At 36.2% G+C, this 24,345-nt stretch overlaps 1 protein-coding gene across 1 annotated transcript in view; it reads right to left on the reverse strand.

Moving 5' to 3' along the window:
- Positions 1-1,118: 1,118 nt before the first annotated feature.
- The window catches only part of PDGFC (platelet derived growth factor C), a 121,916-nt gene continuing 98,689 nt past the window's right edge, over positions 1,119-24,345 (reverse strand). The window contains exons 4-6 of the mRNA XM_015625867.3: positions 8,943-9,150; positions 3,404-3,621; positions 1,119-2,771 (exon numbers count right to left, since the gene is read on the reverse strand). Coding sequence (XP_015481353.1) covers positions 2,655-2,771; positions 3,404-3,621; positions 8,943-9,150 — 543 coding nt within the window. The 3' untranslated portion in view covers positions 1,119-2,654. The remainder of the gene's footprint in view (positions 2,772-3,403; positions 3,622-8,942; positions 9,151-24,345) is intronic.

Genomic DNA, 24,345 nt, shown 5'->3' on the forward strand with positions numbered 1-24,345 from the left:
AGTCCTGGCAGAGGTAGAGAAAAGACAAAGCCTGAGCATGGAGCTGAGGGGGAGGCACAGAGCTCAATGATGCTTGGCAAGAGGGTGGCAAACAGAAGCGGTGCTGATTTTGGGACAGAGGAGAGACAGCCCTGTGAAGGGGACACAAGGAGCAAAGGGGTAAGGAGCTCAGACACAGGTCCATAGCAAGCAGTTGGGAAGGAAACTGGTTCAAGAAATTGGCAAGGAAGAAAGTGAGCCAGAGGGGAGCAATAGAAAAAATCTACTTGTGATATTTGGAAAACATTACTCTCCCTATCACACATGGTTCCAGAAACTCCCCATTCCTCTGCTGCCACCAAATACCTACTCCAAAATTCATGACCAGCCTTCTTCTCCTAGCAAGTCTACAGAGAGGTTGAGACCTCCTGCTTTTCCTACAGCAGAATATTCTGTAATGTAATTATAGTTTTTTTTTCATTCTTCTGCTGAACTATGATGCCAGAGGCATGATTTCTCTGTTTAGCTTGACTTGCTGTTCAAAACCTCTTAAAATTAAAAAAAAAAGGGATAACGTTAATGCAAAACATCCCCGACATCCCTTCAAAACACTTCTGGTCAAAACTCAAGTAAGCCAGGTCTCTTGTGTGATCATAATCATTCTGTATACTGATACATGGTTAATAAATATTCAGACTGGACAATTATATATAATTACCAGATTTTTTTTCTTACTAAGTTGGAGTTTGAGGGTGGGGACAAAATAAGAAGCCACCTGAGTGTTTTCCAGAACTGGCATCAGAAAGTCATACCAACTTGCAAAAACCCCAAATTTTCATCAGAATCTGTTTTCACTATGGAAACAATAACATATGATGTTATTTCAGTCTGATGGCTTCATATCCACACAATTTTTAACATTTTGAATACTTATACAAATAGCATCACATTAATTCCTTTCCTTTTTCTTCTTACAGATTTACAGTAATGCAGAATTAATAAAGCAAGTGGAAGTCTTGGCAACAGAAGACTTTTGTTTTCAGAGCTGACTTTCAAAATGGTAAGGAGAAAATCACCATCCTAACTTTTCCCATTAAATTGTATATTGACAAGTACAAATATGCAACCACACTGAAACATTTATTCTCCAAAAATTAGCATTATTACTTTATTTTGTGATTCATTACAATCTGAAAAACCAATAGTCAAAAAAAAAAATAAACTAGGCATAATGTTAAAGCATTTTACAAGCAAAATACTTTACTGTTTCAGTTTCAATTTGCATAGGGTGGGATAAGTGTATTGGTTAAAGAATATAACATACAAAAGAAGGATACCATAGAGTTCATCAAACTGCACTGCAGGGTGTTACGTTCCTGTGAGTGAACAGTACTTAAACAGCTATTTCTGTCCGTGGAAAACCATACACTTCACCATTGACAAGGCTGCCTTCCCATGACCATGATGCATCATGATGGCTGCAAGCCACTGGTTTCTTTTCTTACACTGTAGGTCATTCTCCTTTAAAGAAATTAAAGAGTTTAACAAGCCAGAATGCATCTATCTATGCTCATTTCTTTTCTACCTGAACAAAGGCCAGTATGGAGAGAGGGAATTTTTAAAGTCAGCTTCTGAAACTGATTATAGTTACCTCTGTCTCTCATAGTTTTAGTCTCATGGAGCTAGCAAGCTTAGAGTTTCATCCACACATCTCTGTCTACTATTACTGTGCATCCAGGTAAAAAACTGTACTTTTCACTTTGTAGAAACAAACTGCAAAGAAATCACGCTTCTTTCCCACTGTAACCTCTGTTCCTCCAACTGTACCTGGCTTTAAACTCTCACAAAACTAAAAAATAGTTGATCTAGGTTGTAATAAAAAAAAAAAAAAAAAAAGAATATTAAATACCTTTGGTAAAAATAGATATATTTAACAAGTTTAGAAAAGCAAATAGTTATATTGTCAAAAGGAGAGTATAAAAATGTACACAATAAAAATAACAAACACACAAAAAAAATCATCAGCCATAGTAGTAAGAATAAAGGCGCTGTTCTTTTCAATGTTTGCTTCTTTAGCTCACTTTATTGTCCAGTCTTCCTTCTAAAAGGCAGGAGCTTTACTAGAGCATATGGAAAAATCCAGTCCTTCCTACCAGCATTAGACAAATTAAATTTAATTCAGAAAAAGACAGTCTGTTTTAACCCAAGTTTATACAACAGAGAACACTTTGATTTAGAGTACGTAGGAGTAGTTGAACACAGAAAGATTTCAGGTGTTTTCAACCAGAGGCCAGATGTACTTGAGCTGTAGAAATGAGACAGCCAGCAGGATCAAGTCTCCATGATGTCAGCCTTCTAAATCTATTATTTACTCCTAAATTATAAATCCATGTATTGCCAAGAAAATTGTGGGGAACAACAACAATACATATATTTTAAATCCCTCATTGATGCCTTTCTCCCATCCTTTCACTGGGCCTCCAAACAGAGCTGTCACACAACATATAATCCCAGTTTGGCTTCTCCTCTTTTTAGAGCTCACTGTAAATCTTCAAGATGGAAGATCCCCAAAGCAAACAACTGAGATTACAGAAGGAGATAATGCACAAGCCCCATAATAGAATCAGCCATTGATTGAATGTGCTTTGAAAGAAAACAGCACAAATAAATCATGTTTATCCTTCAGTATTCCCTTTGCACACACAGTCACACTCCTCGTGGTGTTCCAAGGGTACATCTGTCAATGATTTATGCAATCCTCGGACACCAATCCTTGGCTTCAGCTGAAGAACCTGAAGGAGAAAGACCCAAGCATCAAGAAACCAGTGTTTCATCACGTACCTATACTACGAGGTAAATTGCACTGGAAACCCGCTGCATTACAGGAAGCATATTAAAACTGAATTTCTTCATTAATTCCACCCACTCGTTACTATTTTTGCTTTTACCTCAAGCCATTTACAGAATTGATTAAATTATGTTGAACATGATTAAATCATGTTGTTTTACCAAAGAAGAATCTTGCAGTTTCAGATTTCCACCTAATTTTATTTAAGAGCAAACAGTAGAGTTAACCCAATTAGATAATTCTATAACAAATAATTTTAGCTATCAATTTATAGCAATGGAAATGAACAAACATTTCTTTCTTCATAAAGTTGATATCTACCACAAGAGAAAGAAGAACAAAAGATATGGTTGTGATGTGTCTGAACCGCACCAGTCAATATCTCAGAAACTAATTAATAGTTGCACAGGAAAGTATATTAACAAGGAACTTTTTTAAATGCAATACCTAATTAAAATGCTAAATAAAGGTGCAATACATAAAATATTAATATTGGTGCATTCATTTTATTATAAAATAAACACCTTAATTGGCTTCCAGTATTTCCAAACATGCAAATGTAAAGCCAGTGCATACCTCGTGGTATTTTTTGGTGACTTTTGTTGGCACACATTGGCACTCATTGCAGCTCTGCTGACAACAGGCACAGTTTCCACCACAACGTTTCACCAGCAGACACAGGGGCCAGAAGATGGTGTCTGTCCTCTTCAGCTCCTCCCTCAGCGACACCGAGAAGTTGCGCGGGGTGCAACTGTAGAGCCGCGCCTCCTCCTTCAGGAGGTTCAGATCCACCACTGCAAAGAGATGGAGAGAACGGCGCCTTCCTGATTTGCAATCCGAGTTCATTTGTGGCAAATCAACTTCAGCCGTGCAGAACCCATGGGGGAAGGTTCACTTTTGTGCAGGAGCAGCACAAAAGTATAATACTGCTGTTCCATGAATACCATGAAACTTAAATGGAGCGATCCCTGCATAGTGATATTCACCGACTATTTTGTAACTCTGGCAAAGTTGATTCCAATTAAAGCAAGATTTGGTTACTCTCTTCAAGTACATGCTTTATCAAATCAACCCTGATGCAAGTCACTTTGTTCACAGTAATACTCTGACCTCCAGTGTTGCTACTCTACAGTCATTTTGGATTGGAGAAACACGCACAGAGCAATTAAGACTCCTACAAAATTTCAAAGACATTTTTAATTCACTTGCAATAAAGCATTCAAACTTCTTCCTTGTTAAAATTTCAACTATTGCTTCTTTGCTAGGGCATTGTAATTATAAGAAAGATTGCAACTATTCATATCTAAGCAGAGGTCATTTTTAAGGAGTAAGAACTTCAAGAAGTTGTAATCATCAGGGAATTCTGCACAGAATAAATAAGTGCACAAGACTGTGTATCTATATAACTATTTTCTCCTCCTTCTTCATAGCAGCATATATATGAATTTCTGTTGTTTCTCTAGGTTTCCTTTTCTCCTGATGTGTCTTAAATAAAAGTTCCTCAAGTGCAAGTTGAAGATATTAATATTTGGCGCCAGTTTCCCTATAAACTGGTTCCACTGTATTGTACTATAATTTCACTATGCTAATAGTTGAACAGCAAGTTCATGAAGATATCTGAAAGAGGAAAAACTCCTTTATGTTCATCTTAGCTGCATAGTCAAGAGCTAATAAGCTTTGAAAGAAGCAGTTAAAACTGGGAAAAAAAAATTATTAAGACTGGGAAAAAAGAGTGAGAAGCAACGTAAATTACATTTACGTAAATTACATTACAGAAAAGTCAGACTATAATGATCATGATCTAGGATCTTTTGTCTGAACTGTTTTTCTCCACACCTACCATTAAGGAACAGACGTGATGTCTAATTCACAGGGATACTACTCTCTCTAGTAAGAAACAAAAAGATAAAGAGGGAAAAAAAACCCCTGTGATAATGTGGCTGTTGGAATGAGTGAAATAGAGGCCCTGAATAAAGTGGAAAAAAACTTTTAACCAATTGGTTTTAAGCTAAATCAAGAAAAAAATATGGGGGAAAAAAATCCCAGTGCACTTATATTGCTTAAAGAAATACTTTATTGTTATCCATTCATAAATAAAAAGATATACAATATAGCTAAAATAAGTTTATGATCTGAATCATCCTCTAGAGAAATACCTTTTTTTCCCTCTCTAATATGTAAAAAGCCTGGAAAGGTCATCCAGGAGAACTTCAGCCTATTAAGGCAAGATAATGCCCCTTAATTCTATCTAAACACATAAGACATAAAAAAATTTAGAAGCTCATTTCATTAGCGGAAATGCTCACTTGTACTCTCCCAGGAGCAGATCTTTGGGAAGGAATTTCAATCCATGTTCCTTCAAACATTTCTTTTGCAGGCCATATCTGTGTACTGGCATCCATAAGTAAGGATTTATTGTTGTGAAAGGTCAGTTAAACACACTGAAGCCTTTTCTTTGCTTGCACTCACAGCGAATGCCAAGCTGGGGCACTTCATTCCATCACTATCGGCTTAACACAGGCTCCTAAATAAACAAACTGAATTTTAAGAGGGAGGAGTGTGTAATAACTCCAATAAAGTTACTGATAGGACACCAGCCTGCCTCCCACATTGCAAGAGCATTCCTTGGAGAAAGCTGAGAAGGGAGCAGAGGAAAAGAGAGACAAAACTTCCAGGGGAGAGATTCACTGTGAGAAATCAGAAATTATTTAAGCTGTTCTGATCAGCTAATAGCTCTAGGCTGAGTCACTTAAAAGGTGGATGTGTCCACCTCCATTAATCAAGGACTGTGGACAGGAATGGAGTACTTCTTCCTTCTGTTACGTTTTCAAACATATCATAAGTGAGCTGTCTGAATGAGGATAAAATGCCTGAAGCACACAGTGAGAAGTGCTAGTTCTGCTAATACTTTCTGCTGGAAGATTGTTTCTGCAGAGACTGATATACTTGTTCCAGCAAATTTGAAGGAGCTAAGCTTATGTGCTGTTCAGCCCTTCAGCATGAGATATTGAAGGTGGAAACTGGGCACTGACACCTCTTCCAGCAGGCCCACGGAACAGTGGGAGAGATTCTTGTGTGGTGATGTCCTTCTCCATTGCCTCCTGCCTTCAGGCAGCAGCAGAAGAATGCATCAATTTCCATACCTACAGCTAGGTGTAGTTATAGAGAAAAGGGCAGTGCACTAAAATAAGCAGCATGTTACACATTTTGTCACAAAAAAGGAATTAATTTGATCTCAACCCCCCAGACCTGCAGACATTAATTTTAAAAGGGTTCTGTTGGAGAACACACAGTCAGCTCTTAGGAGATACCTTTCAGTGTGCTATACTTTTACAGCAGGCTTCAGGAGAGATGAACAAATGTCATGTTTGATTTCCATGCTTTAAAATGTACTTAGGTATATTGCTATGATACCTCACAATGAACCCTTGCCCTACCTTATGTAATTCAATTTCATTAAAAGGTCTGTGGCAAATTTATCTAGTGCTTATATAATCACTTCTTTGAAGTGTGTGAATGAAGCTGTTATTTTTTCAAAGAGTAGCTGTCTGTTCAAAATTTATTTTAACACACTGTGGGCATGAAGCTAGATGAGAGAATGTATATATTCCCTTAAAAGTGTTTACTTAACCACAATAAAAGGTTATGTGGATTTCCCAAGTGCACTGAGTTACAGTACCTGTTATAATGTGAACATTTAAACACTCCTTCAACTTGGCTTCCACTCATGTATCATGTTTGACACAACAGTCAAGGTTCTTTTGTCTAGCACTAGCTCCAGAGAACTGAAAGGCTCTGCAGTAGCACAGAAATGGGAAACACTAAAATAAAAATAAGTGAAGGAGAAAAAATGTAGACGCAGGTAGGCCTACAGTAAAGTGTATTTCAAGACACTGGCACACACAACTGAACTAATCCATGTTCACAGCAGCCTGAAATTAATTGCGTTATGCAACGGGCAATGCAATTTTCTGGCATCTTCTGGATGTGTATAGAGTACCACAGGGAAACTTCCTCCCCAGAACATTTTTCCAGCTGGATACCGCTCTCAAAGTCAATGAAACAAATTAAATTCTGGTTGGGGCACTTGTGTGTGAGCACAGATAGCAGCAGAACAGTTTTCATTCCTAAGCACTTTGGAGATGTTCCTGGGAATGTAAGTTTCTTACTGGCTTCTGCAATAGGAGCTGTAACAAAGTCTCAGGCAAGAAGTGGGGTATAAAAAAAAAAAGTCACATAACTGTACAAAAACCACAACTGCTAAGGACTATGCTTTGATTTTTTTTTTCTATCATTTAGAATATATTTTTTCCTCCTTAAGGAGATTTCAGAATATGATCTAATGATTATAACATATATTTCAGTGGGAAGGGATGGGATAATTTTCTTTGCACAGCAAAATATATTTTATTTTTAAGCATGTTTAATAGTATAAAGGAATTTAGGACTATATTTAGACATCAAAGCTTCTGAACTTGGTGTTTCTCCTTTCCTGACTAGAAGTTTTTGGAAACATTTCATCCAGAGAAAACATCAGAGAAAGAAGTTCTCTGGAATTTAGGTTGTCTAAATATAGTCTTTTTATACAAATTATGACGTAGGAGTACAGGACATTTATCTACATAAAGTGAGATACAGTTTTAGTAACTTGTTTATGAAAACAGGACAGTAATTTAGCTTTTACACTGAAACACTGCAAAAATGAAACTGATCAAAAAGTTTGAACAAAACCAAAAATTTTAGGATAGGCACTTCTGACAAACGTTTCTTAAAAAGGTTTCAAAAGACAGCAAACATGCTGCTTGAGAGAGTAACATGGGAAAAAAAAAAAAAAAAAAAGGATGAAAACAGTTTTGCTTTTCCTTCCTATTGAATAGTTGTATGTCATTTCAACTGGACATATTTTCCACCTCAGGCTATTATATTACAGACTCAGTAATACAGTCTGAGGGTGGTCTCTAAGTTAAATGTAGCAATACCATGATATGTTTATTCAGTGAAAAAAATCTATTTCAGCATCTAATTAGAAGTCTTTAAAAGATTTACTCTGATAGTTTCTTTCTAAGATGAGTCTTGCAGGGAATTTCTTTTGTCTATGTTGGTGTTATCCAGCACCTGCATTTTGTTTTTCTACCACTTACAGTGTGCTTATGGCATGCATTTGGCAAATACTAAATCTCTTTAATTAAGGAAGTGTTAAATGACTATTTGAGAGCTTTTAAAGATATTTCCTCCTCTTTGGCTTATAATTTAGCTTCTCTATGCACAGCCACAGCAACGTGATAGGGTACAAAGGTTGATTTCTGGGCTCTGATCTAAGAATTAACTGTCAAACCTTTAAATTTGAGCAATGAAAGGCTCTACTTCCTCCCTTTTCTTGCTGATCAGACGATAACCTTTTAGTTTACATTCACCAACGGAGAAGTCTGTTCAGTTATGCTCATATGTTTTCCTTTCCATGCTGTATGGTGGGCAAGGAAGGCGGTATTGCCTTCACACTATCCATCCACGTGTTATCCATAAACATGAAATAAGTGGGTAGCATCTGGATGGGATGTGGCAGGAAATTCATGAGTGTCAGATGGAGAAGGAAGAAAATGAGTTGCTGTTCAATAGATCTACAAATTTTGAAAACACAATCTACTTAACTTCTGATGAAGTTGACAACTGCATGATAACCCAGCCATGTATACATGGTATTTCCTAAGCTGTCATCAAACAGAAACGTTTGGGTAATTGCTCTCAATTCATTTCATGTAGAGACTGGAAAAATTCTAGGGAAATAAACAATCATTCACATGATACAGTAAGACATTACCTACCTACCTCAAATAAAAATAAAGTTTTTGCCCTCCAAAATAAAATAAACCCACAAATTTAAAATATTACCCCATCAAGATTTGCTGACCTATCCTGCTAAATTCCTTTACATTTGGAGTTTAGCTATTGTCCTTTTTCAAATACTGCAATGGTGAGACAGCTAACAACCACGGTATCTGCTCTCTCTTCGTATTCCTTTCTTGAAACCAAAAATCATGGTGAAGAACATTCTAAACCCTTTGTCAAGAAATCATACCCATAGAAAGCTGCAAGGCCAGAGAGAAGAGTAAATTACCTCTTGACTTCCTTCCATGAATGTATGCTTTCCCAAGAAGCTGCCACGTTGGCCTGTACAAATCTTCCAAATCCAGTTGCCACCGATCTGGTTCAAGATAGCGGATAAGGTCTTCCACAGTGCTAAATCCAGCAACGGCGTTGTTTAATACATCCAAGGGCAAGGCTGATGGGGGTAGCAGTGATGGGCTGGGGGCTTCTGTGTGGTGCTGCAATCAAACCCAAGAGAAGAGCACCAGTCAGAGGCTTAATGGATCTGCTTTGACAAAGTGCTGTGCTTTACCAAGTTACATAGCTGGGAAAGTTTATAAGTGGATAGCTTGTTTCCAAAGTACAGTTTATCTAATAAGACAAATGACAAGAGTCAAAAAGTACCTAATTATTCTTTAGCAGTGATTGTAAACAAACTCCCACTGCAGTTTGCCTACTTCTCACACTTACAGCCAGCATGCCACTACACCTGTCCTTTGAAGATGTTCACTGAGTGACAGATGGGACTTTAGAAATAGAACAAAGGGTGATTTTAAAATAAAGCCCCATTTAATGGCATTTCCCAAAGCCCTCTAGAAATATGAAACATTTCACTTTCTGTCTTTCCTCGGAAACTTAGCCATAATCTTTGTCTTCTTCTCCTTCAATGCAAAATATTAACACACCCCAGTACAAAGACAGCAAATATTCTTGCTCTCATCTATAGCTGAAAAACCCGATCAGTTGTGTTTAATACAGTAGTAAGAATTAGGTTTCTGGTTAAACAATAATGAACAGAGTAATAACAACATCTGGCATAACTAAAATTATTTCTCCCTTATGAAAAGAAAAAAATGTTCCAAATGAAACAAAAAGTATTTAAACGTTGAAATTGAGTCCTGAAAAAGTAATTTTCCACAATGCAAACTCAGTGGACAGAATTACTTAGTCAGACAACTCAAGCAAAGTGAGGCATCTGTTTTTGTTCACTCTACAATCTGTTTAAAAATTATGTATTTATTTATATTTTCAAAAAATAAAGGCAGGAAGGTAAGCCTAAGTAGGAAGCTGCTTCTGAAGTTTAGGATTTAGGCTTTTCTGTATGCAGACATTATCTCCACAGTACTGCACCAGAGCAATTCATCTGTATCATGAAAGGAAGATGAAGAAAAATTTGAACCTACTGCCGATTTAGGGGATGGAAAGGATAAGAATACGTGTTTATATAGATATTTATATTTAAAAATCTTCATACCACTTAGTGTCAAAATGGCGCTCTCTGTACTGTAATGTGAAGTGTGAATATACTGTAATTTTTTCCATCAATGGTAGGTAGTCATTTACCTTTTCAAAATGATCAGGGAAATTGATAAGAAATGCAACATTTATGCTGGAAAAGAAGATTTAATAAAACAATTCTTGCAACACTACTCACTCAGAAGAAGTTTTCAAAAATATATATTCCCGTGGTAGCTATATCCCATACCAATAATAATATTTTATTTTCTGTCCTCTAAACGCTGTTAAATATGCAGTTTTGGTTTCAGCTAAATATGTGGTTGAAAGAGCAGAAAATGGGAGTAACCACCATGGCCTTCCTATTTTTTGCTTCACGGCTTTCTCTCTCTACATCTTCAAGAAATGCAGCCACTAGAAGGATTTGTACTGCTTTTTAACTGGAAGTCTTGCAAAAATGTTACAAAACATAGATTAAGTGTTCTGCTACTGTTAATTTTATAATATTTTCATCTTGCTACTCATTTCCAATAGAGTTGGTGAAACAGTTGTTTCCCGTTCAGGATGAATGTGGTTTTCACAATATTAAAATATTTCTTTGCTCCATTGCCTGCATTAAAAATAGTAACATGTTGATCCATCTATTACATTTTGATAATAAATCAACAGATTCTGGTCTATAATTTAAATAGTTGCTCTTAGCAAAATACGCTTCTTAGCAAGGCTTGGACCAGTGCTGTGACTCTGTAATTCAGATGGTCAAAAAAATAAACATTCCAAAACTTTTCTTCCTGTTTTTCTCTACAGTGCTGTAACAGCCACATTTCTTGGTTTGCAGGTGCAGAGTTTTACTAATGTGAAAAACAAAATCAGTGGTAGAACTAATAAGTGAATTAAAAAAAAACCCAAAAGAAACTCCAACTATTTTGTTTCCAGCTCAAGAATTTACTTCAGTGTCTTACTTCTGCTGGGATTTTTGTTGCCAGAGAAACAGGTGTATTCATTCAGAAGAAAATGTATTGATCTAGAATCTATTCCCATAATTACAACTTATAACATGCACACTAAACAATACGTATGTAGCAAGTAATCCATCAGTTTATGGTATTCTGGATTCAATAAGCATTTCCTTAAGTCAAAATGTTGTGAGGATATGGTGAATGATTGCACTTAATGGTAACACAGAGTTGCCATCACTTCCTAGTCATTCTCACAGTGACCCAAAACAGAAAGGAAAAGTAATTGAAACAGCAACATTATACAACTTTGAATGTTTTAAAATGAAGTCATTAGGATCTCAGGATTAAGAATGATTTTTCCAATAATCTTTAATGTTAGTCAATTTATGTGACAGTTAAAATGTACCAAAGATTAAAGACAATTGATATCATAAAGCTATAAATGCTGTATATTGAATTTGTGACATAATAGCCTTTATGAAATCTCAATTCAATAAACTGTCCAAGATAAATGGTACTTCTAATTATACTTTACACTGTTTTTACTTGCTAGTGGATACTAATTATTTTATAATTTAAATCTTTTGGAAAGAACATCCAGGGCAGCATAAGTGGTACTCCTTCCAGTGACTAAAACTATATGTTGGAATTCTTTATATAAGATCTTTATATACAATTTACAATTTCACTTGACTTTCTCAAAGTTTGACATCTATAGGCAGAGTTTATACATGCAATAAGGTTTTACTCTCAGACCAGAAAGCAGAAATTACTTGAAATTAAAGCAAGAAATTGAAACTTGACTTCATTGATGGTACACACCTTTTAGAGCAAGCAAACGTGGAACTTCAGCATAACTCTGAAAAGTAACACCATAGCAGCAACTCAGAAATGCTGAAATGCTTCTTACCTGAAGCTTTCAGTCACTTTATAGTAAAGTCTATCACTCCTGCTGCAATTCAATGTGTATTTCTCTAGGCAGTCCTACTTGGGTGCCTCACCCCACCTGCACACCTGACGGTGTTCTCAAGGCACTCTCTGTGCAGAGCTATGATATCGGCATTCACTGGGTGTCAGGGAGAGATGCCATTGCACAGCAGAAGGGGGGTGGGAAAGCCTCCCAGGAGGACCACTGATAATCTCTAGCTGTTTTATCGCTCAACATTGATGGAGATAATGATCTGATAATGAAGCAGCCATCTGTAAACTGGACATTTATCCTATAGATGGCATCACTTAATTTACTCAACAGAAATCTCTCATGTCTTCTCTAACAGGTCAGCTAAAAACTAATCAACCTTTGATTAACATAGATTTATTTATCTGACAGGGGAGATACAAGCCAAGACCACTTTTGCTGTCCAAATACTGCAGCTATCCAAAATATCTTCCTTGATGGAAACCATTTTCTGGGAAGTGATGTTCTCCAAGCTCTGCTATAATAAATACTAATTGACAGTAAACACTTTTTCTGTCATAGCAACACATTCTCAACTCATACCAATGTTTTAGGTTTGAGATCACCTTTTTTATTTTTCTCCTGAACATGAATAATTTCTGTCAAGATAGAGTTGACAAATACATCAAGTTCTCTATGTGATTCCTCTAGTTTAAAAACAACAACTGTGGTTTGCTTCTGGAAACAATTTCTAATTACTTTAATAAGCATAAATATGCTTAGAACCAAGACAGAGACAAACAGTTGCATATTTACTGCTAGTTAAAATGATTCAGCATGAAAATCAGAGCAGAAAATATTGAACTTCTGCTGGCCTGCACAACAGCCAAGAATGACAATTAGTGTTGGATCAAACAGAAATTTCTTCAGGTTTGTTTACAATGTATTTCTGTACATGCACTTAGCTCTATCAAAACAAATAGCACACAGAAATCCCCTAAATTGTTTACAAACATACAGGACAGGACAATAGGCAAAATTTAGGCAACAGTTAAAGATATGGGCTTGGAAAAAAGGATGGAAATTATACAGACTAATGTCAAAAGACTATCTAGTCCAGAACATCCCACGTAACAGTGCCCCAGAAAAGATTTAGGGACTAAAATGTGTCTTATGGTGTTTACAATGTTAGTAATGCCCTATTAAGGAATCAAAACTACTCCATCTAGCCTCTTTTTCAAAGGGAAAAGAGTAGGACACTGTTGTAAGTGGAATAAGAAGCCAACCCTCACAGAAGCAGCAGATCTGAACAAAAATTTCAATAAACAAATTTAAAATCATCAAGTTGAAGTTCAAGCCTAAAGTATGATTTAGTATGTAGCCTAACTTGAAGATTTATGATTAATTTCTTGTTCTGACACACATTTCTTTTGTTATCCTGAGCACAGTATTTAGGCCAAACCTTCATAATGTAAGGCATCTGAAAGTAGTATCTCCTTGCTATGCCAGCATGACTGTGTATGTGGCTAAATAATAAACAAGAGGCAAACTTCTGAAAAAGAAGCATAGACCTGCAATAGCAAAGTCATCACAACTGAAAGCACAGCAGCTGCTAACACAAATACAGTTTTCGATTGACTCTGGCACCAGGAATTTCACAGCATACGGGTTTGTATCACAGCCTTATCAAATCTGTAAAATAAGCACAAAGGCAATTCCTTGATCTCACAAGTTCTGTGAGAGAATGAATACAACCAATTTTTTTAGATACTCATTACGGGTTTACCTGAAGAGCCCAGAAATGTGTTAGACAGATACCAGGTATAAAATTGGGTATGAGACTGGATGTTGTAACCTTTCCTGTTTGCCAGTATCTGTCTGTTCTTCCCTTGCACTGTACCTGCTCCAAGGCTAAATAATTCAGCACATAACAGCACTGATCTACAATCTACACAAGATCAGCTCTTAAGCACTATTATGATCTAAGAAAACCCTTTATTTTGTTCTTGTTTCTCAGGATAAGAGTCTCAAGGTACTAACACTACCCTCTTCCAGTTAAAGGAGAGGCAAAAAATAGTAACATAATGCCGCCAGGAGTAAGGAATTTAATGTTTAATAATGCAAGCACTAAGACTGGAAAAACAAAAACAAGTGAGTCAAGTACTTGGCATGACAGGACACTTACAAGTACTGAATACTATGTCTAAAATAATTACCTCCCCACAAAAGAAATCCCCACTTTTTTTCCCTTTCTTGTCTTGAAGAAAATATTGTCAAGCAGTTTCTGAGTTATGACCCATTCATCAGTTGGCACAGTTCAGAGAAGCTAATAAACATCAGTGTAGTTTAATCAAACTAGAAGGGACTCTATAAAAACCTCAAAGGAACCTAGTCTCCCCTGAAACCCAAGTAGGATCAGTCATTTGAAAGAAATAACATATTTCTTTTAATGAAATATCCTCAGAGTTTGTTGGAGTTTTTTTTAATTATTATATAGGAACACTCCAAGTCCTGCTTAGATTTAAAGATATGCTTTTGAAACTTATAGTACATGCACATTCTTGTAGCATGCACAATAAAGAGCCTGTTTTCTTCATTTACAATCACAGGTAACCCTCCTAGAAGCATCATTAGAAGCTATGAGAGAAAGCAGATATCCAACTCCTTCCAGTTTGCCCTGAGGACACAAATTTCTCTCCATAACAATGGCTCTTTGTTTTCTCCCACAAGTACACGCCAGCAATAGGTGTGAAAAGCCTCCAGGAATGCTGACCTAGCTGAAAAGGCACACACTTTTACTTGCTTGCATCTATGCAGTACAAAAGAAAAAGCACTTGTCAAAGTCTTCAAAGTCTCTCATTTTATGAAGACACTTTCTCTGTGCAACATTAATGAGCACTGCTAAGAAAGTGTTAATCCTTCCTGTTCAAGTTGCAAGGCAGAAGGAAGTGAGATGATCTGTAGCTGGGCCTGTGTGCAAACACTGGAGAAGTCAAGTTCCAGGATCTTCTTCTTACGCCTCAAGTAAAAAAACAGGGAAAAAAAAACAAAAAAAAACCAAAAAAAAAAAAGGAAAAAAAGAAAGAAGCCACAGAGGCAGATAATCAATTTAGGCTGCCAAAACCAGGAATAAGGCAAGAATGTTTATTGCACATGGCAGAGAAGGAAGTCAGGAAGGCTGCCACAGCTCCCATCCATTGCAGCACTTTTTACTGCTTTAGATGAAGTTACTATCACAGCAGCAAGGATGGCTACATGGGAGGCACATCACCCTGGGGCTCTGAGCCATAGGTTTGGTGAAATAAGCTCCAGCAGCACTGAATTAAACAGCCCACTCTTTCAGCTGGCCTCGCTTCAGGGATGCAGCCTCTGCCAGTCAAATGACACACAGATAGAGGGGTACCAGCCCTCCTCAATTTAATGCTTCTGCAAATGAGAACCAAACTGCAGGAGGACAGCACCCTCTTTCTTGGGCCTTCAGCTCTCTGCCTTCCACAGGCTCCCTAAATTCTCTGTTCCTAGAGTGTGCTGCAGCCTCTTATCAAAAGCTTGTTTAGGCTCTCCTTGTGTGTGTGCAGGGTTTTCCTTTCATTTCACTGAGAACCTCACTTGCTGATGAGTATCCATGCATGCCCTTGCACCAATTTACATCTTAAAGCCAGAGATGTCTTTCCAAGCTCTACATCCATATTTTGGTAACTGCATTTTGAGGATTGCCTTCTGAATAATAGGTAAACTCTACTCTCCATTATCACCAACAGGAGAAAGATCCCAGCGATCACAAGGGAAAATGAAAACATTTGCGCCTTTCTGGTTTTGCTGTCACAGGTGAAAATAAAAGAATAAAGACATGCAAAAGTCTTTAGCATTGGATGCTAGCATTGGATAACATAGCTTAACTAACATCATAACATTTCCTCAGGCTAAACGTGAGATAAAATGCTTTTTGAAAATGTTTAAATATTCCCCTAAAGAGAGTTTCTGTGCAGTTCACAGAGAAGGCCTGGAATTCTAATTGGGCTGGAAACAACTGCAAGATGCTCCCAAGGAAGCATGGAAATAGCACAGGATGTCACTAATCATCAGCATTCCTCTGGCAAATTGCAGCTTTTTGCTTGAAGTCTATGCACACTGACACCTTTTGAAATAGACAGTATAGGTGTGAGAGACACTCTGTGAAGACAGAGCTGACACAGTTAGAGCTAAGCTCATTAATTCTCAGATGATGCCATCAATAGGAATAATCTCTGGAAGCTATTTTCAAAAAACTTTAGTGATTGGTCACTCATCATAAATATCTATAATCATGTATGTGTACATAAATAGTTGTGTTTATATATGCATAAAATACACTGTGGTTTTTTTTTTCTGTGATTGCATGTATCAGTAATAAATCACAGTAATTCATTTTAAAGGCAAAAAGAAGAAAACTGATGCTCAGAACTGTATTGTATGTGAGATCTTATTATCAATACACTCCATCATGATAGTTTAGAGGTTTCCATTCCTAAGAAATATATACACAGACACAACTATCTTGGATGCAGATGCAGGTTATTCATTTTTTCAGTGCATCTGGTAAGTCTCACTGAAGCAGCATGTGCTACTTTATGAGTATTTCATTAAGCACTACCAAATTACCTTCCTCTCCTTTACTGGAAGTATTTGTTTTTTTTACAAAATGACCCAGTGATTCATGTATTCTTTTTGGTAAGAACTTTCATTCACTGATTTATTCTTCCAGCTGATTAAGGAAAGAAGAATTGTATAAACAACTCTTCTTGATCAAGCAAAGCTGTGTTGCCAGCATCTTTGGCAACTGCAGAGATCTCAAGCCATGAATCATGTAACCCCTGCAAACATCAGAATCCAGAAAGCTTGCAGATTTAATCAGATAATTGCAAGGGAAGTCAAATTCTGATGCCATTTTTCTACCTTTCTAATAGGTTTTTAATTGTATTTGCTTGCACTCGGAATTTGTGGACATGGTAGTGAATAGGATTCCAGATAGAAGACTCAAACAAATGTAAGACATCTCATGACTTGGTCACATTTTGACTCAGTAGGCAAAGACCCAGCCTGACTATTCTGAAACCAGGACCTGATGAAGTCGAAATTCACTGAGTTGAACAAAAAACATTTAAAAGCAAACACTTAGCCTGTGATAACAGTATAGAACAAGTTATGGCATAGATTATGTCCAAGACAAGAAACTTCAAAGTCAAGTCAGTATGTCAGTAATGTCATTAACTCAGTAATCTTGAGTTACTTCCTGAAATAATTTGTCTTTTTTAATAATTTTCAAATTACTGTAGATACACAATCTATATGTTTATTATCCCAGAGTCTGGGTTCCTATTAAATGTGGCAGAGTATCATTTAAACCATAACTACTTCCAAAATCTTAATTTTAGTGAGCACTCTCTTTTGATACATTTCTCTCTTCTAAATGAGACTTTAAAACAAAATTTAGAGTGAGCTCTCCCCACACCATATAACTATATATATATATATATATATATGCCATAAGAAAAAGTCTACCCTTTGTATCCTAGTAACGACTGCTAAATATTTTGATTTCTGAACTTCAGAGTAACTTTCATTATAACATTTTCAAACCAAATTTATGATATGCATTTAAAATTGGCTGTTCTTGTCTCATGCATGGGCACATGGGAGGGCTATACCTGCAACTTCAAAAAGCTATAGCCCATAGATAATGCTATGTCTTGGACAATTTAAATTCTTAATAAAAATATTTAGTCTAATTCAGACCATGGGCAATATTAACTTCTATATACAGATTTTAAAGGGTATAAAGTGTGTTTGTGTGTATATACAGATAAAATACCTGCTGAAAATGACTGAAAGTAGACTGTGTATAGGCAAAATGAAGTACCAAAATAATTTACTGAAGTCCAGTTTTTCTCATCACAATCTCACAAAATCTTTCTTTGGAGCAAGATCTTGTCATGTGCTTGCAGCAAGGTGCTAAAACAGGCAAATCCTCCAGTGTCTAAAAATCATAACCTTCATGTCTGATAGCATTTCCATTTTAATATTCACAGAACTGTCCTAAACAAATTAGCAGCTGCAGTGAATCCTTACAAGGTGTGGAACGTGTGAGGGTACATGCAGGACAGGTGGTCAGCTATTCACATCTCATGGGACTGCTGCTGATTGCTGCAGATTAAGCTTTGGAAACGGAAAATATTTTCCCAGGTAATAACTCCGTCCTCCCTGTCTTAGTGCCTTCCTTTCAACTCTCCCTTATTAAATACTCATCACAGTATTTAAGGACATTTAAAGTTTATTCCCTGCTTAATCTAGCTCATTGTTAAGAGGTCATTGCAGTCTTGTACCCATTTGCAGGGCAAAACTCTATTGGCTATTTGCTGACTTTCCCAAAAAATGTAGCATTTTCTCCTCATATAGCTCCCACTGAGGAGTAGGAACTCTACAGAGTTAAAGTCAAACTCTACAGAGACCCTTCTAAAACCACACCAATATTTCATTGCTTGATGACTTTCTGAATATACCCACAATTACATTTTTATGTTTCAACCCTAAGCTCTTAAGGGAGCTTCCTTTTTGTTTTGTGCTTGAACTGTCCTTGTGATTAAAGCGATAGGGTATTTAGTGACTGTTTTAAATAGTAGTGACATCATTTGCACTAAAATATTCCTTCATGGACATTCAAATGCATGAGTTGACAGCTAAATAAGAAGTGTTTTTTTCAAATGCTGCTATAAATAAACCCTTTACCTTCATTCTGTAAATATAAAGTTAAATGTAATTTTCTAGGTTGTCCTATCTTGATGAATGTTGTATTATACCTACAATTCCCTTCTAGAAGGGAAACTTTATAAAGATTTATATATCAAATACCGGGAGCAAGAAAGAGAATATCTCTTCTCAATATTTCTAATGATATATTTTTAGTCTTTTTAGAGTTTATATTTATTGTACAGAGACCCTGGATCCAAGGTTTAGCTGAATTTTAGCAGAATAGGATTCTACCACAGCTTAGGATCTTCCCCTGAAACTTTGATACTATGCAAGTCCAGTATACATACCTGAAGGCTGAATTGTAGAACACCTTTTCCTTCAGTCAGGAGAACAGGACAACCTGAGTTTTGCTTACAATATGAAATTATCATCAAAAAGGAGGAATAACATTGTAGCTGAGCTGACAGCAAATAAAGTGGCCAAATGAATCAATGCAAAAAGAGATTCCTGCAATCAGATGGCAGGGGACATGTAGATGTAATCTACATCTGATCTGTTTGCACACATCTTACTGCAAATAGGGTTACTGTGACTGTTAATCACTGCATGTATAGACACACCTAAAATTCAAGCAGGGAAAAGCTGTGTCTGCTATATTTATGACTTACAGAAGTCTTTCTTTTATATTCTGTACACAATGCTCTAGTTCTTAATTGACTGACAGCAGCTGACAAGGAATAAACAGTCAACATAAGTGCAGCTGTTCCGAACAGAAGTTTTTGTACACTCTTCCATATGATATGGCCGGCCATATATTAAAGGACACCATGTCTGCAAACTTTTTTTTAAATTACTCATTTTACTCAAAACACATACAACAGCTTAATCAAATTAAACAACAGTGTTTGGAGTCGGTGAATGAACCAGTCTTTAAGTTCCCTCTAGGAACTTCCCCACTGGAAATGGGTAGGTGATCTAAAGAAAATGTTTACTTATCCCAGTATGCTCCCAGGAGGTTCATCAAACATTAGATGGAATTGAAGGAATCAAACATTAAAGGAATGACCGTTTGTTACAACTGGAAAGTGTATTTGTGAATGTACAATGAAAATTACTTCTACAGTGAACGCTAATTTGACCCTTCAGTACACATGTTAAATTGCATTCCACAACAGCTTTCTTTTCATTTCATATCACAATAAAATGAACACACCCAACATTCCTGTACAGCAGACATTGCAAATCAGAGCTTGTCCTGCCTTAAGGTAAAAAAAGTCCTTGAACAAAGCATTACTTTGCAGAGAAAGAACCTCATCTCTATCTCAGTATACCCATTCTTAGTGACATCAGGCATTTCATGTTACTTCATTATACTTTGATATTTAATAAAAAGTATTTTGAAGTTCCTTGCATTTAGGAGTAAAATATTAAAAGAATAAATGCAAATTCATAAGTAGAGTCTGAAGCAGAATAAACGGTGTTACAGAGAAGACCAAAACCTGCATAAGAGAGGATGGGATCCATTCAGATATTTTCAGAACAACATAAAAACATATATCAAGCTGCTAGAGAGGTCTCAGTTGAAATACAGTGTTCAGATTTATCTCCAGCACTTGTGAGACACAGGCAGAGAGAAACAGGATATTCACATGAAAGAGCAAGATGAAAACAAAACCAATAAAAGATTAAGTGATACAACTTTCTTTCATCTTGACAAGACCAGGCTGACAGGAGACAACAAACATGCAAAAGAGCATCAGATGATCAGCTGTTCCCTAGTCCATCAATGGCAAGAATTATTTATGTTAAGTGCTTGAAAAAAAATTTTACACAATGTAAAAGTGTGCAACAGATGATATGGGGAATCTCTGAAATCTTCATCCCTGCTTGGAGCAGGACAATTGCTCAGAAAAGGTCCAGTCCCACTGAGTTCCCTTCCAGCCTTGCATCTCTGTGACTGTCTTGCAAAACATCTACCTGGTAACCTTCATCTTTCTAGAAGATCTGTAAAGTTATGCTGAGGGACATGCTGAATTTTAGAAAAAAATTAATGCTAAATAATTTTAAAATCTTTTTTCATTAACTATGCCAGAAGCTCTCCTGAATACATAACCAAATACTTTTTTTCCTCAGTAACTCTTCATCCATTTGAACATTTTAACCCTTTGGATTTAGTAAACTAATGGTACCTATAAAAATAAATAACTGCATACCAGTATAACTAAATATAGAATAACTGGTAGAAAAATACTTTTTTTTTTTTTTAGCTGAATGTCAAACCACAAGCCCTCAATTAAAATGAAAATGAAACTACTCCAATTTTGGACTTTAATTTAGCTACTTTCTCTTGAAGAAAATTAGGGAGTCACAGGCTTTTTAATAAAAGTTGTTTCCTTGGGAATAGCAGAAGCTCCTTTGGCAGTATCATTTACAATTCCTTTGAAACCTCAAAATAGTATGTAATATAACACACTTGAGAAGATAGTTTTAGTATCAGCTATAAAACAAAAGTAGATGCATTTCTGCCATGCTCTACTTTTTCAAAGCTATTTAAAATTGATCCTTCAAAGATGGTTTGAAAGCAGAATGCTTCATTCTATTTCTATTAGTCTCCCATGAAATTTGGTGCTGCTTACAGCATGAACAAATCCATTAAAATAGAACAGGGAATTTTAAGGCACCACTATAATCAACTGCCTCAACCTGATTTTTGGTGTTATTAAAAATGAAATAAATCTTTGAAACAGTCTAATTGCTTTCACTATAATGAATAAATATACGTTTTCCTTTGTATATGCAATTCCTTTTCAGCCCTTTCCTTGACAAAAAAAGAAGGAAAGAAGGCATCTGCCGAGTAATAAACCCACAGTATCAATAAATCCAGTATTTTTTAGAGAAAATATCATTCTCCTGATGATTGCTAGTTAATCAGTTGTCTTCCATTAAGCCTGAAATTATCTTCAGCTATAACAATGTCACTGTCCACAGATGTGACCAAATTCCCTAATAATATCTAATTAATTTCATGGTCAACTAGATGAAGTATCCTGACATAGATAGAGAGATAATTATATCCATTTGGGCTTGCTAACATAGTATGGGTGTGGTTACTCTTTCTAACAGAAATTATAAAAAATTATGCTGCTTCATGTTCTCAACCAGGCCCTTAATCCTGCTTGTAACATTATAAACGAGTCTATTCAGGCATCGATTGTGGCCCCAGTCCTGCCACCAGACTGTTTACAGCAGCCACACTGACTTAAAGGGATGTCCCCATGTGCACAGACCTTCATCTGGTTTCCTCCTTTCACACTATTCTGGTTTTGCACACTAACTCTGCTGGAAAGCTACAAAGTCAAAACACCTGCACAAGAAAGGAAGTGCTACACACTAACACTGCACTAATCAGAACCCATTTACAAATCACTGCTATCTGCTATACCTTACTGTCACTTTTGAAAGAGGTGAAGGTTTTCTTCAATTTAGTATTTCAATTGCAGAATTTTAAAAGAGTTGCAAAGCCTTTTAAAGAGGCACCTCTCATGGTATTCCCCTCATGTACCCATTTTAACATCCATTTGAAAAATTAATATTGATGCTTTGAATTGCATATATACTTAAAATATCCCCGTGTCTCTTATTTTCCCTTTCACTGATTCAGCAATACTGTCAGTTTCTGATGATTTAATGTAGAATATATGGAGCTAATTACAGAACACAAGACATCAAAAACTGTGGTTTTCTAAACATTATTTAATTGTCATTTCACAAGCTGCTATTCACTGTGATCTAGGAAGTGGTTAGATGTAGGGCTTATTATCAGTTTAAATAAAAAGCCAAAGTGTGAGGCACTGGTTGTACCTGAATTTTCCAGCTCGTAAGAAATATGACTTTGTGTAAACTGCAGACACTGGGTAAAGTGGGGTTCAACAGAAAGAAAACAAAGTGATTTGCTGCCTTACCCTACTGGACTGAAAGATACTGGCTAACCACAAGTTTATATTTTGACCAAGTCAGAAAATGCTCTTCTGCATCCCCAACAAAGCACTACCTCAGAAATAAACCAGATAAGAAGACAATTTAAGATGATATTAAAAAGGCATTATTTACAACCGATGATCACTGAATATATATTGTGGTATGGTTTTTCCAGGGCATGATGGACAGACACTGCAAGAAGAGGGCAAGAACAGGGGAGGCAGGGGAGAGGGAAGTGACTTTGCAAGGACACTCAGCCAAAGAGGTCTCTGCATGGCTAATTCTGGTGAGATTTCTCCCACCTGCTCCCACAGGGAAGCCCCATGAGATTTTATTTTGTCTAAATAAAAACACATTCTGAAGGTTATCAATAATAAAAATGAAACATAATTGAGATTTTCTGCATGAATTACACTTTGTTAAACAAGTTAAGTGACTGTGGTCACTTGCCATGCTTTGCAGAAGGAAGACTCAGTCTTGTATTTGGAGAAAATATTTTCTGTTTTTGTAAATGTTTATACATTTGAGATACCTAAATCCCAAGAAGATAGTATTATCATGTTCTTAGCCTTTATTTACTATTTACTTTATTTAGCATTATTTACTATTTAATTTGAAGCTACTTTGCATCTTTCAGATTATCTGTGCAGTCCCAGTGGACCAACAAGGATCTGAATGAACAAATTAGGATGCGTGAGCACTAATCACTTGGGGAATGGGAGGGAAGACAAATTGTCATTTCCAGTACATCACCATAAACTTAATGTAAATTGCCTGAATTTAGATGAGTATAAATTCCCTTTGTAAGGCTATATTTCAGTTAGGAAATTAGAAGAGGATATTTTGCTATTTAACAATTCAGGTTATATTCTCTTCTCAAACAATATACTAGTATTAGATACAGGTTACCTTAGCAACTATTATGTTCTTAAAGAGAATTCTGAGAAACCAGGATACTTTAGCAAGTAACTAAAACATTGACAACTCTTTTATTTTCTTATCTCCTACAATTCAACTTCTCCCACAGAAAATGAAACCAATTTTTTGGTATAACCACTGACTGTAATCTCAGAATGAGAGCATCAATACTGTTTTTAACCTCATTAGCATCAAAGCTTAATTCCTCCAAGCAATCTCTACTTCATTACTGAATCTGGTCCATGGTATATAGTTCACTTAATTAGGAGATTGGAGGCATACATAGATGCTGGGCAGAACAATAATTTCAGTGTAATAAATACGTATAGGGAAACAATTATTTGTCAATTAATTAGCTAAAATATTTTTTAAAAAACCCCAAAAAACTGAAAAAACCCCACCAAAATCTATTTAGGATTGAATAATGTGACCATTATTGTGATGGTATGGTGTTGTTTTTCAGACTCACAATACCTAATAGCTCCTGTTGAAGGCAATGGGAACAGCATGTTTAAAAATGTGTCACCAGTCACACTGTAAATGACAAAAATACTAGAATCAAAACTTTCGAAGATTTCAAGCCTATAAATTGGAAAGTATATGATTATTATTGAAATTTCTCTAACGTTGTAGATGACTAGAAATAGCATTAAAATGGCATGCAATAATAAGTTCAAGTTGGTGCATTGTTAAAATAAGTTTAAAATACAATTATT

The sequence above is a fragment of the Parus major genome, chromosome 4 (genome assembly GCF_001522545.3).
Source record: "Parus major isolate Abel chromosome 4, Parus_major1.1, whole genome shotgun sequence".
Lineage (NCBI taxonomy): Eukaryota > Metazoa > Chordata > Aves > Passeriformes > Paridae > Parus > Parus major.